The sequence below is a fragment of the Lolium rigidum genome, chromosome 4 (genome assembly GCF_022539505.1).
Source record: "Lolium rigidum isolate FL_2022 chromosome 4, APGP_CSIRO_Lrig_0.1, whole genome shotgun sequence".
Lineage (NCBI taxonomy): Eukaryota > Viridiplantae > Streptophyta > Magnoliopsida > Poales > Poaceae > Lolium > Lolium rigidum.
The window spans coordinates 238,436,948-238,451,192 of NC_061511.1; the positions used below are offsets into that span (position 1 = coordinate 238,436,948).

General features: G+C 44.4%; 1 protein-coding gene across 1 annotated transcript; it reads right to left on the reverse strand.

Annotated features, from left to right (window-relative positions):
- Positions 1–3,596: 3,596 nt before the first annotated feature.
- Positions 3,597–14,042, reverse strand: LOC124707348 (TNF receptor-associated factor homolog 1b-like). Its single transcript, XM_047239006.1, is given in 14 exon segments — positions 3,597–5,967; positions 6,595–6,790; positions 6,869–7,215; positions 8,094–8,247; positions 9,124–9,233; positions 9,478–9,749; positions 9,752–9,840; positions 9,938–10,096; positions 10,436–10,565; positions 10,652–10,720; positions 10,797–10,885; positions 11,772–11,883; positions 12,746–12,963; positions 13,963–14,042. Coding segments are annotated over 13 exon segments (4,128 nt in total). The 5' UTR covers positions 12,924–12,963; positions 13,963–14,042; the 3' UTR covers positions 3,597–3,744.
- Between the last annotated feature and the right edge of the window lie 203 nt (positions 14,043–14,245).

Sequence of the window (14,245 nt, forward strand, 5' to 3'; positions counted from 1 at the left end):
TCCTGCCCCGAGATTGGTGATAGCGAGGCGCCCACCAATCCCAACACCGTCTTCTCATCGGTCAAAGCGCCGCGAGGCAAGGGCATCGGCCTCGACCTCAACCGCTCGTACTCCAGCTTCCCTGACTTGCGACAGGGACAACTTCCGTTAGGCGGTGCATGTGTGGATGCCCGCTACGTGAAAGACAACATTGGCCTTACTGCGAGCATGTTCAATGGTAACGACGTGGACGCCTTTGCCACATGTTTGAGCATGTGTCGCGTGTGCGCTACGACACCGACGAGGTGCGAGTTCAATACTAGTATGTCATTTTGAATGTGCATAATTCATCAAACATTGAGCATTTGCATTTATGTGAATAGACCATGGGCGCCAAAATATTAAGTGACGTGATCAATGGTCGTGGCCATGGCCACGCAAAGAACGTCCCTGAAGATGAGGAGGAGGACAAAGGGGTGGAGAACCTCGATGTGGTTGATGTTGAGACCGGCGCCGCCACTAACAAGAAGAAGAGGAATGGAAGTCAAGGTCTAAATTGAAAGTCTTTGGAGGAAAAGTGTCTGAAGCGTGGAAGGCGGTGAGCCATGACCCCACGGTGGCAACTAAACTATCGAGAAATACTATAAGAGGATCTTCGACCAAATCAATAAATGGAAGCGCTTCGGAGAGTATGCAATGATAGACATGATTTGTAACGAGTCGGCCATATCGCATAGGTGGGGTGCCATAAAAGAGGCTTGCAACAAATTCCATGGTAACCTTGAGACCATCAAGTACGTGGAGGCATCCAAGTGGCAAGAATTTGCAAGAGACTATATGTAGGTTCGCGAAGTTTGGCCAATTCATTATGTTGATTTTGTGTATTGATGTATGTGTTGTTTGCTTTAGTAGTTTGATGTGCTCGAGATGTACAAGCAAGAATACGAGGATAAGGACTTCATCTTCATTGCTCCAAGGTTGCAAGATGTGGGATGACATCCAGCTATCTCTCAGTGATGGTAAAACCGTCGTTGATGGACATGGACCGGTCCCCTCCTCTGCGGCTTCGGTTGGGCCCCTAGTAGGCAACAAAAAGGTGAAGGCCGAGAGAAATTTGGCGTCGTCATTGGCCAGGGTTGAAGCATCCATCGACAAGATGATGGTCAAGGTCACATCCAACATAAAAGAGGGAGATGAAAGGAGCGATGCAAGGTGGAAGGTGATGTTGCAAAAGCAAGATATGAAGTTGAAACTTGAGAAAGGCAACCTTATCAATGGCTGAAGAGTTCGCCGCAGGCTAATCCAAAGGTGACTACCACGTGGGTCTTTGTGCAGGCTGCACCAAAGGAACCCAAGGGAGCACCCAACCGGCTCTTCGAGGAGCACCTCCCTGTCATCATCGGCATCCTTCAACAAGAGGTACGACGCGCCGCCACGCTAGCAAATTAACTTGGTTCTCCTCCCCCGAGATTGGTGAGAACGAGGCGCCCACCAATCCTAACATTGTCTTCTCATCGGTCACAGCGCCACGAGGCAAGGGCCTCGGCCTCAACCTCAACCGCTCATACTTCAGCTTGCCTGACTTGCGACAAGGACCACTTCCGTTAGGCGGTGCCTGCATGGACGCCCGCGGCGTGAAAGACAACATTGGCCTTCCCCGTAGCATGTCTGATGGCAACGACGTGGACGCCTGCCACATGTTCGAGCATGTGTCGCGTGTGCGGTACGACGCCGACGAGGTGCGAGTTCACTACTATGTCATTTTGAATGTGCATAATTCATCAAACATTGAGCATTTTCATTTGTGTGCATAGACCATGGGCGCCAAAATATTAAGCGACGTGATCAATGGTCGTGGCCATGGCCACGCAAAGAATGTCTCTGAAGATGGGGAGGAGGACAAAGGGGTGGAGAACCTCGATGTGATTGATGTTGAGACCGGCGCCGCCACTAACAAGAAGAAGATCAGGAATGGAAGTCAAGGTATAAAGTGAAAGTCGCTCGTGGACAAGTGTTCGAAGCGTGGAAGGCGGTGAGCCATGATCCCACGGTGGCAACTAAACTTTCGAGAAATACTATAAGAGGATCTTCGACAAAATCAATAAATGGAAGCGCTTCGGAGAGTATGCAATGATAGACATGATTTGTAACTGAGTCGGCCATATAGCATAGGTGGGGTGCCATAAAAGAGGCTTGCAGCAAATTCCATGGTCATCTTGAGACCATCAAGTACGTGGAGGCATCCGAGTGGCAAGAATTTGCAAGAGACTATATGTAGGTTCCTGAAGTTTGGCCAATTCATTATACTGATTTTGTGTATTGATGTATGTGTTGTTTGCTTTAGTAGTTTGATGTGCTCGAGATGTACAAGCAAGAATACGAGGATAAGGACTTCGTCTTCATTGCTCCAGGTTGCAAAATATGGGATGGAATCCAGCTATCTCTCAACGATGGTAAAACCGTCGTTGATGGACATGGACCGGTCCCCTCCTCTGCGGCTTCGGTTGGGCCCCCAACCAAAAACAAAAAGGCAAAGGTCGAGAGAAATTTGACGTCGTCATTGGCCAGGGTTGAAGCATCCATCGACAAGATGATGGTCGAGGTCACATCCAACACAAAAGAGGGAGATGAAAGGAGCGATGCAAGGTGGAAGGTGATGTTGCAAAAGCAAGATATGAAGTTGAAACTTGATAAAGAAAAGGTTCAAGCCGTCAACTTGGAAGCCCATGCCACCATTATCAAGGCAATGGATGATGAGGCTTCGAACGATTGAATAGGCAAATATCGTGACGGTGAACTTGTCTAGCATGGATGAGTTGGCAAAGGCGTGGTACACGATATATCGTGATCGCATCGGCAAGGAGGTGATTGCTGCCCAAGCATCGGCGGCCTTGGCGACGCCAACACCAACACAGCCTGGTGACGGAGGAGCCGACAGAGACGGGGGAACTAGAGGTAATTGAGATGCCACCAGCATCCATTTGATCTCTATGACTCTATGCGTGTCTCATGTTGTTTTGGCAGCCAGAATTTAATGGCGATTTAGTGTCCGGAAGTGGTGGCCACGAACTTGCATTTTATTTCGGGACTTCGATTTTTCCTACTTATGGAACTTTGAATTCCTATTCGTTTGTGACATTGAATATATATTTTTGGAGCCGACGTGAGCAGCCTCTCCCAATACTACGACGGCCCCAACTCCCCAAGTAGGTGGAGATGCTCTCATACCGGCCAGGGCCGGCTTTTGTTGGCAAGGACTGACGCACAATGCCAACGACTTTGCACAGGTTGGACTAAACTGGTCAGACTAGGCGGCCACCCGTGCGCCGTGCGCGCTCGCTCCTAATATTTCAGATGACTCGAGGCGAAATTAACGGCATGGCAACCGTGCCACTGCCAGCGTAGACGGCGACCACACAAACAGACGACGAATGTTAGAACAGCGTCTAGTGATGCATTCAGTCAGACGACCACTCTGACTCGAAACTCTCTGAAAGACAGCGGCCACACACACAAACGACGAACGTTAGAACAGCGTGTAGTGATGCATTTAGTCAGACGACCACTATGACTCGAAACTCTGTGAAAGCAAACGTAGACGCGGCAAGCACTTTACAGAATGTAAACTGTATCCCTTTCTTTCCCCTTTTAAAAGCTAAATATTTTTAAAATTACATGCCATTGCAGAAGCTCAGGGCCCAGCACCAGCATCTGTTACAACAAGCATTATTCTTTTCGACTGTAAGACTGTATACAGGCACGCTATCACCAGCGTCCGTTGGCCTGGCGGCGATACGCGGAGCCTCCGTTCACCCCGCCTGCCAGGTTACTGTAGTCCCCTATCTGGTGTTGTTGTGCAAACCCATTGCCGTTTGTGTTGACTGATCCCAGAGTCATCGATGGGCTGGAAGAAGGGCTGTGCCCATACAGCCAAGGCTTCGACGTGCCCATGTCGGATAGGCCACCATTGGTGGCGTATGTATCCAACGAAGAGAACTGCATATCCCTGCCCATCCCCTGGAGAGGGCTCATGTCATAGCCCCTTGTATATCCATCGTCGTAGTAACGCTCGGTTGAGTTAAACCGACTGGGACTACTAGCAGAAGCCATTTCGGAATCTGCCAGGTTGCCTCTGCTATACCGCCCAGGGCTACTAAGAGAAGCCATTGCTGAATCTGTGAGGTTTCCTCTACTAAACCGCCTGGGGCTGCCAACAGAAGCCATATCCAAGTCAGCCATGTTGCCTCTGTTTAACCGTCCAGGACTGCTAACGGAAGTCATTCCTGAATCTGCCATGTTGCCTCTTAGCGTATATGGCAGGCCGAAGGCATGGTAATCATGCCGTAGAGGCTCCGGCATACCGCCATTGTTGCTCTGTTCCTCGTCGAGCAAATCGTTAATGATGTCCAGGTGCTGATATTCATCAGCGACTGGCGGCTGCTGCATTCCAAAACTGACAGGAGTCTGTCTTGACGGTTGCAATCCTCCAAACCTGCTGAATTTTTCTGTTTCAGTACTCCGTGCTTGCTGATACCCATCATCTTTCCAAGTTTGTTGATAGGCATGACCGTTTGTTGTTCGCTGGTAAGGGGACTCATCTCTCCAGAGATGATTGTTGCTATTGCTATCACCTTTCCATGGTTGCCAACTGTCAAGTCCATCTGAATTCCCCAACCCAGACTTGAACCCATGCCTAGCTGACAAGTGATCGTTCCTCCCAGCAGGAGGTATCATCACTGATGTAGTTGATGCATATGTTGACAGCGGCTGTGAAAGGGCAGTACCTTGTCCGAGAGCAGCTGACTGGTATGAGAAATTTGAAGAGCTCGTACCCGGACCAGGCTTACCGATGATAGCGTTACGGTAGGTCTGTGGAACATACGCTGGGGCAGAAGGGGAAGGATCATTTCCTGATCTTCCAGCCGCTTCACTCATTGAGCGTGGAAGCAATGCAGAAACTTGAACTTGTGGGGTAGCTGGTGCAGTCGTTCTTGGTGTAGGGAATACAGGGGCACTTGAAGGCCTTGATGTTGTGACAGCAGCCTCAGAAACTGTGGTGGAAATGACCTTTATGGGAGTAGTCTCTTCTCGAGCTTCTGAATAAACGTTGAGCGAAGTTTGTGACAATTCTGAGGGAAGCAGAGCAGCCTTATCAACTTGTGGTAATCTTGGGGGTGCTGGCACGGGTTTATCAGACTTTGAAGGAAGGGACGCATCTTTAGCACATGGTGGTATGGGGGGCACTACAGAAGATTTACCAGCCGACGGTGATTTTAAAGGTACCGGGCCAGCTTTATCAGCCGCTGGAGTTTTAGGAGGAACCACAGAAGCTTTAGCAGCTGGTGGGGATTTTGTACGAGCTGAAGTAGCTTTATCAGTCTGTGGAGATTTTGGGGGAACTGGAGAGGTTTTATCAGTCGGCAGAGATTTCGGAGGAACTGGAGTAGCTTTATGAGCTGGCGGAGATTTTGGAGGAACTGGAGTAGCTTTATTAGTTGGTGGAGATTTTGGGCGAACTTGGGCAGCCTTATCAGTTGGTGGTGATTTGGGGGGAACTGTAGCAGCTCTATTGACTTTAGGCGATCTTGAAGCAAGAGGAACATCTTTATCTGTATCAATTGGAGTTGATTTTGAGCTATTCGGATGTGCTCTATTTGTTTGCTGTGTCAAATTCGATCCATGATCTTTGCTTGAAACTGGGTCAACTTTTGTTCTCGGAGGGACCTTACCAGGCACAGCTTCTGTAATCGTGGTGGCTGGCATGCTTGAAACAGCTTCCTCGGGCACACATTTGGCCACAGGGACATCCTTATTGGCTGTTCCATTAGCTTTTACATCGTTTGCAACTTCCTGGGAATGTTCTGGGCTCTTCAGGGCATCAGGTGGCTTCTCTGAAGAACTGGATGAGGAGGATGACCCATTTGTCTTTGTTTGAGACTCCATTGCTTCAAAATGAGCTTTGAAAAGTTTTCTCCCCTCAATGTTTTTCTGAAATATTCATAGAGAAAAACAGGTTACACAAATGAATTGGTTGAAGCTTGTTATGCACTGAAAAGCAAATGAAAACAAGACCCCAGCAACTCGTCTGCTGCAAGTGACTACGGTAAATATACATATGTATTTTATGCACTTGACATATGGATCTTCCCTTCCTGAAGAAACAAAAACAAACACTACTCATCCTACATCTGGGGTGGGGATATGGGATAGAAAACTAAATCATAACAATTTTTGCAATTAAAAGCTGTTCCACTAATAAGCCATAGGCCCATAGCACATATCCATGGACATCGTCAAACAAGTGTAACTTTACAATGTTGATTTTGAGATTTGAACACATGAATTTATCCAGACTGTACCAGGACCCCCATATGCATAAAAATGCATAACTAACGATTTTGAAATTAATTTCGAACCATCAACTTTAGAGATTATAGAATACATAAGAGTAACGAAGGATAACTATTCCGGACAGTGAGCGTTTATTTTATCTAACATTTTTTTTTAAATCTCATAATTTGGACCTTCAACATTCTTGCATATGTAGACACTCGAAAATGCAGCACAACTGAAACTATAAAGGCAAATGCCACAAAGGTGGAAGAGTAATTTCACCTCGTGCAGACGCTGCCCCAGCTCACGAAGTCTATCTTTCAAGGTGAGCAGAACAGTATCTCGGTCCAATTTTGGTGCAGTACCACAGCCAGAACTATTGCGATCTGAACTGGCAGCAACACTGGAGGAGGGCAAGCAGTCATCTTCTTCAGCAAAGTTGATAATGCTTACGCCCTTGTTGCGCTGATTTTTTCCTCTGCACAAAAATCCAGTTAGGTCAGGTGTCGATCTTACAAACACAATGCAAATCTTTTAACATATTGTCTTCACCTACCTATTTGGTGACAAGTGATTTCTGCTGTCTGGCAAATTGCTTACTTTGCTGTGAGTACCATTCATAGCAGTTGAATCAGCCGAAAATGCTACTGAGTTAGCCTCTATAGAGGAGCCTCTCTTTCCATTCATAGGTCTAGAACTGTCCAAATGATCTGGACCATCTGAAGCACCACCTTCTTCCAAGGTATCGCCAACCTTCGCTGTCACTTCTTCTGCCTGATTAGATGGTAAGCCGTCACTGTCATCAATTGTGATTTCGTCATTCAGTCTTTCGAGAATTTTCGCGTCCGATTTCTCCTCTCTTTCCTTGTCTTTAACCTTACGATTGTTCTTCTTTTGTTTGGCCTGAAAAAGAAACAAGTTAAGATCACACAAGCAAAAACAAGAAAATATAAGAGCAAGGAAAGCATTAACCTAACAATGAGACATTAAGAGCCAAGGGTAGCACACTAGAAATACTGCACACGTATGAAAACCAAAAACATGCACCAAACTTAATGTATCTTCAATATCATGTAAAATATCTGTTGTCATTAGTTCTAGGATATCTTCACACCAAAATAATGCTAGGTGCTAGGTAGCTAGCATGACATAAAACCATGGAATAATAATAAAGTAGAAAGAAAACGGCTCCTCACTAAAATGGGATGAGCTCATATACATCTATAGGTTAAGCAGCTCTTTCAAGCTCGGGAAACTTCAGCAAGTTTAGCTGGACTATGGGCCAAGTTCATCACAAGAAATCAAGCCAAGTTTTTAAGTGTTCTCATAACATAAGTACATAACTGAAACTCACAAAAACATAGGTTAGAACTAGAAGAGTTCCAAGCTTCCAACCAGTTCTCGGTACAAACCACATGCTGCCCTTTTTAGTTTAACACCCAGCAGCGAGTTCCAGGTAGTTCCTATCCGAAATCACCCATGGCAACTTGGCGGTAGCAGGGAAGGACCGAAGGATATAAAAAGTTGTGACCGATGAAAATGTAAAATATAGGCTTAACTCAAACTCAAGACGATGTTTTGGCATGCATCAAGAATTGCAAAGAAGAAATATAAATCCTAACTCACAATGGGAAACTTGTTCGATAATTCTTGGATGGGAAACTTGCTCCAGAAACTATAGATATTAGCTAGGGTTGGTTACTACTGTGGCGTTTCTATACATACGGAGAGCAATACAATTCAACCTACGAAACTAACCGGAAAAGACGTAAGAAAGTAACCTGTTTTTTCTTTGCACGCTTGTCCTTGTCATTCACACCACCATTGCGCTTTCCCTTAGTCTCATTTTCAAGAAGTCCTGCTGCTTCCTCCTCACGAATTAGCTCTTCCTGCCTCTTCAAAGCAACAGCTTCTTGGTACGCAACTTCAATCCCACTGACACAAGAAAAATGTAAGAATCAGACCCAACAGAGAGTTGATCATCACACTATAGAACAGTTAACCACAATTGAAGATTCATCTACCATAACTTTCTTTTTAATCTTAAATAGAAGAAATGCCTTAATTTTCATTTGTAAACTATTAGAAAAGATCAATATTTAGTCTATTTTGAGCTAGATAAGCATAGAGACCCCTGCTTCATTATAAAATGGTCAAAGTACCTTCCATCAAATAGGTACGATAGAGCACAACCACACAAAAGAAAAACATGAAGTAACTTGTGCCACAATCTTATACTTCCACGAGACACAGATAAGTATCTTTCTGGACACTGAATGGTACCCAAAATACAATTGACGCCTTTTTCGTGTGTTTTTCAGACAATCTGGTTGTATCACGTTCATGTGCCTAACCTAATCATTCATTTTGATAATTGATCACTAGAAATATAGTTTGGCTGCATGCAATCCAGAACAGCACTTATGTTTTACCAGATCAAATTTTTTGTTGCTAATGAGCATGACACAAGGTTAAGTACATAAGATACAGCCTAATATGGGATTAACTGGTTAAGTAACTTTCTAGTACTTCGGAATTGGATCCAATTAAGCCTTGAACATTCAGGATAGACAAACTAATCCTCGGCTTTAATTTCCACAAAGTTCACTGTGTCCAGGTTTTTCATCTCCTAGAAAAATCTTGACAGTTCAAGGGTTAACTAGCTTTATTCAAATGTACAACTGCTCAAGACTTTCAATAAACCAGCCCACAAAGTTTGAGCCACAAGTAACTTCTGATATTCACCAATAGCACAAACTAGCTATAGCTTTAAGCAATAAGATAAAAAAAAATAAACAAAACCATTGTTACCTAAATATGTGAGATAGCACAAACGTTTCAAGTATCTTTCGCCCAAGCTCAGTTAGGCGTCTTTCTTCGCGCTCCATGGAGACTTTGTTAACCTCGCCAGAACTACCATCCTATGAAGATGAGAATAGTTACAAAATGATTAGGTGCAGCAGTTATTTCACCACTCTGTAACAGAGTACAGTCCCAAATTTATTATTACAACATCACATCCTAGAAGACAGATTTTATAAAATGAATTAGCAAACAATATGCACGGCCTCACGGGTATGGCTAAGACAGTAGCAAGTAGCAACAAGAATATCTCTTACTGAACTGGAAAAAATGTTGCAACACTTCAAACCTCATTATGCCTACCTTCATGCGGCTCTGGGAACATTTGTCATCCTTTGGAGATACTGGCTGACAAGGCAAGGGTTCTAAGGCTGCTCTCTCAAGTAAAGTTATAAAATCACCAGCCAAAACAAATATGTCAATATCAACATGGACCATGGGTGCAGGTAGTTCATCCAATTCTGCTATATTTGTTTTGGCTTTCATGGTCATACTTTGGTATTCAAGTGCCTTCAGACCCGTATACAAAGAGTCCATCACTAATGTCGAAGTAACCTCTTTCTCTACAAAAAATGTTTCACCAATACTTTAAGTATGGTACTAGTCTTCTCCCTGGACATACGCTGCCTGGTTCTTGGGTCAATTGCTGACCAGAATGCACGAAAACTGAAAGGCCACAAAGATTTCAAACTGTAAACATAATAGGAACAAACAAGCAACTTAAAATTATTGTGATATATACTAGAAAAGATAATGTGGTCACCTGGACCATCTAATTTTGTCCTCAATGAGCTTGGTAAGTTTATTTCTTCGTTCCTCGATAAAACGGCGGTAAATTTGTTCTATATTTGTTGTATAGACACGGAGCAATTCTCTGCGATAAGGGCGTTCAAGGCAACGAAATGGTCTGTCCACTTTCTCCCTGGAATATGAAAATACAGGCAGTCTGATGTTACATGATAGTTTACATTCGACCTATAAATACCGAAAGAAAATAGCAGCGGCAAATTATCTGCTATATAAAAGTAGTAAAGATGAGAAACTGAAACAAATGCATTGCGCGCCCACCGTGGAAATAGTAGTAGGAGTTATAGGAAGAAACAATATATTAGAAAAAATAGCAGTTTCAACAATATTGTTCTTGCGAAGACATGCTCAAATGAAATAATGAACAGATCTACAGTTTTCTTCTGAGGCATGAATCAGAAGCACCATGATGAACATATTAGCTATAAATCATGAGCATAGACAGATTAACTACCTGATGACTTGAACTTGAGCAATTATTTCAAGAACATCGTCCACAAGAAAACCATCCTGAATCTTTGACAACTCCATGAACTTTTTCCATCCCCAGTCATGCTCCTTCTTCCAGAACCTATGCAAAGTATCTACAAAAACTACTTCATTAACACCTGAACAAGGCAAGGAAACACATATAGCTTCCTAGGAAAAGAACAAACCAAGTTTAGGTCACCTGAGTATTTGACTTTCTTAGGATCCATGTTGCCTACAGCTATAGTGAACTGTGCAAAATGGCTCCATCCTGAAATAGTCATACTAGAGTCAGGGAAGTAATTTCAAATGTGTGCAAGATAGCAGCAAACATGGCAACATCAAACCTGGGAGGAGTTTGTCATGATTAGCAACGCAAAGAAACAACGACAAGTGATTGGAGACATCACATCCTTGAGGGTATACAAGTATGTACCTGTGAAACAGCAACATAATCAGTGGACGTGCAATCGTGCACACAGAAAAGAACAATTATACACCAGAAATATTAGTCAGGAAGCTTTCAGATTGTTCATAAAGCCCCAGCAAACCTACAAAGCTTTCTGAAGATAAAAAATGGAAAACTTGGTAGCCACAAAGAGATAATAGTAACATCTGTATACCAAGCTGTGTCAACATTCTAACAGCATAATCGGAACAGAGATATCAGGATAGTGAAATTCCAGTCCTTACTCCCTCCCCAATCCCACAACCACCCACATAAAATAAAATAAATAACTGTAATACAAAATAAACCAAAACATGTCAAAACAAAATTGACAATGGCAAATATGGGAAAATGATCATGTGGCACTCTCCTAGCTCCAACTTGAGGAACAAAATTTCATATTCAGAACTTGCACTTCTTGGGCAAGGGTTAACACGTCAGAAAAACATTCATATGCAAGCTTTATAATCAAACATGGATGGGGTTAGGGTGCAGAAAGTAACAAAAAGGAAAGTAATAAACAAACTAAGACACATGTTATGCATATTACATTTTCTAAATACCAGCATGAGAAAGAAACAAATGACAAGCTACAGGAAAACTAAATAATGTCTACATCATAACTCACGTACAGGACGCAAACTCTTGAATGCTATGTCTCCACACAAGGCAAAAAGAACACGCACAAGGTAAACCGTGAAACACTTCTATCTATTCAAACACAGTCTAAGCTATATGTTCATCAAATAATGTAGAGCGATTGGCGGATTTCCTCCCCTCAGATCCCAAGTCACATTTGAATGTAGGTCATTTACCAAGATCGTTGTCCAAGTAATTGAACAGCATTCCTAACAATAATCAACAATCACTTTACCATTTGTAACCACCAGCATCAAATGGCTCGCTTTTCATTTCTCTCTTCTTTTCTTTAGAAAAATTCTCAATCTTCCAAGTATGCCGACCATATAATTCTGAAGGTTTGGGGCCTGTTATTGTAGTTGAGAGAGATGAGATCAAACACACAGAAAGTAGAGCTTCCAAATATACAAAAGGTTATCTCCAAAAGAGATCAATCAATAGCATTGTGAAGTGGCAAAAGGAGAAGGTAAAGGAATAATTTAATTGTATAGAAAGTGGTACTTATCTCCAAAATCATTAAATTCACTAAGCGGTACTTAGCTCAGTTCTAATCACAAGGTATTTATTTAGTAGTTAAAGTTTTGTATAGAAAGTGAACACTTGGAGTGCAATTGAGTAGGTACATGATCATAAGAAAAACAAATAACAGCATGGTCACATTTTATTTTCTTCACAAGGGATATACTGGGAAAGTAGTTTAATCTTTATACGCTATGCACCGCTCTAATATACATTTGGTCTGATTTTAATCATGAATGATAAATGTCTTGAATCATCAGACACTGGCGATCTAACCATATCACCATTTCTTTCTTTTCCATTAAAGACATATATTAAAACGATTTAAACCTCTCTACAATGCGAATCAGATACATGTCTGAGTGGCCAACCGGCATTTTTTTACCACAGTTTTTATGGTAGTAAAGCCAGCACAAATCAACCTTGCATACTGTGGGTCAGTGGCACTGCCAAATGAAACAAGGGACTGATAAATGGATCACACGCAGCACCCTTACAGCTGAACAAGATATTTTGGTGCACATAAGAGTTATATAGTGTATCAGCTGAGCAGCTGGTGTTGGACTATTCGAACATGCCAATGATGTCAAATTTCAAAAAAAATCGCATCAATCCAAATAAGACCATGTCGCACCAAAACAGCATGCTAATTGAAACCATGCTATATATATGCAAAGTGCGCTGACTCACCGCGATCATCAAAATCGTAATCAGTGTCCCAGAAGGGCGGGGACGTCGAAGGGCTTCCGCTGTCGCCCTGGTCGCAGGACCGCCACTCCGACAAGGACTCGCCGGACAGGCTGCGGTCGTCATCCCTCATCCCGGTGGTGCTCGCAGAAGAGTCATCGGTCGCCAAGGCACCGGCCATCAGCGAAACCCTCAGCTACTTCGGACGACCTTATCCGCGGCTGCATGCACAAACGACAATATATGATTATCGCTTCTGAGCTGAATCTAGCGCACCACAATGCTAACAAAAACCAGTAGTACTCTTATCCGGGGAAGTAGGCAGTAGAACTGCCTCCCGACAAAACAGTTACCGAACGCGCACAAAACCAGCCGCCCATAAGAATATCACGGTCCAACATATAACCTTCCAATTTTCAATAATCACCGTCTGGATTCGACAATTATCGCTTCTGAGCTGAATCCAGCGCACCGCAGTGCTAACAAAAACCAGTACTCTTTTTATCCGGGGAAGTAAGCAGTAGAACCACCTCCCGACAAAACGGTTATCGAGCATGCTCACAACCGCCAAAAATTAGCCTATCACTGTCCCAGCCTATACAGAACCTTCCAATTCTCAATAATCACCGTCTGGATTCGACAACTATCGCTTCTGAGCTGAATCCAGCGCACCGCAATGCTAACAAAAACCAGTAGTACTCTTATCCGGGGAAGTAGGCAGTAGAACCGCCTCCCAACAAAACGGTTATCGAGCATGCACAAAACTGACAAAAATTAGCCTATCACAGTATAACCTAACAGAACATTCGAATTCTCAATAATCACCATCGAATTCGACAACAGTTGTAGAATCTGATGGCTTCTACTTGCTTTTGGTTTAAGACAGCCTTCCACATGTGAACTCCACAGCTATAGTAGTTCGCAGTATTCTCGAGCCCTGCTCCGCTCCGTTCAACGGAGACGGGACAAGGGGATCTACCGAGACCCATTTTCTGGAATTCTCGACTCAGCGGCAGGGCCGCCGAGCTGACAGCACCCGGGACCAACCAGCTCAACATCGGATCAGCCAGCTGCCGGGCCGGACCAAGTCAACACGCAACCACCCGGGCCCTAGCCCTACCCGTCGCCGCCCCGCCGCCGACGGCCGGGAGCACGGGCGCGCGGGCGCGCGTGGGGGCTCCTGATCTAAAGCACGAGGGGCGGGCCCGAGAGGTGTTTACCTGCCGCAGCCGCCGCTGGTGTCCTGCGGCGGCGGAGCGAGGAGTGTGCTGGGCGCGGGGGCGGCGACGGGGCGAGACGCGAGAGAGGGAGAGAGGGGAGAAGGGGAATATGGTCTGGATTGGGGAATTGCGATTTGTAACGAGAGCGAGGAAGAGGAGGAGAGGGAAAAAAAATCGAGATGGGGAGGGGTGATGAGGTGTTGTGGTGACCTTTGGCACGGTCTGATCGCCCTTTCTTTCCTGGTTTCCCCTGCTGCAATGCGCGTCGGACGGCGAGGAAAAT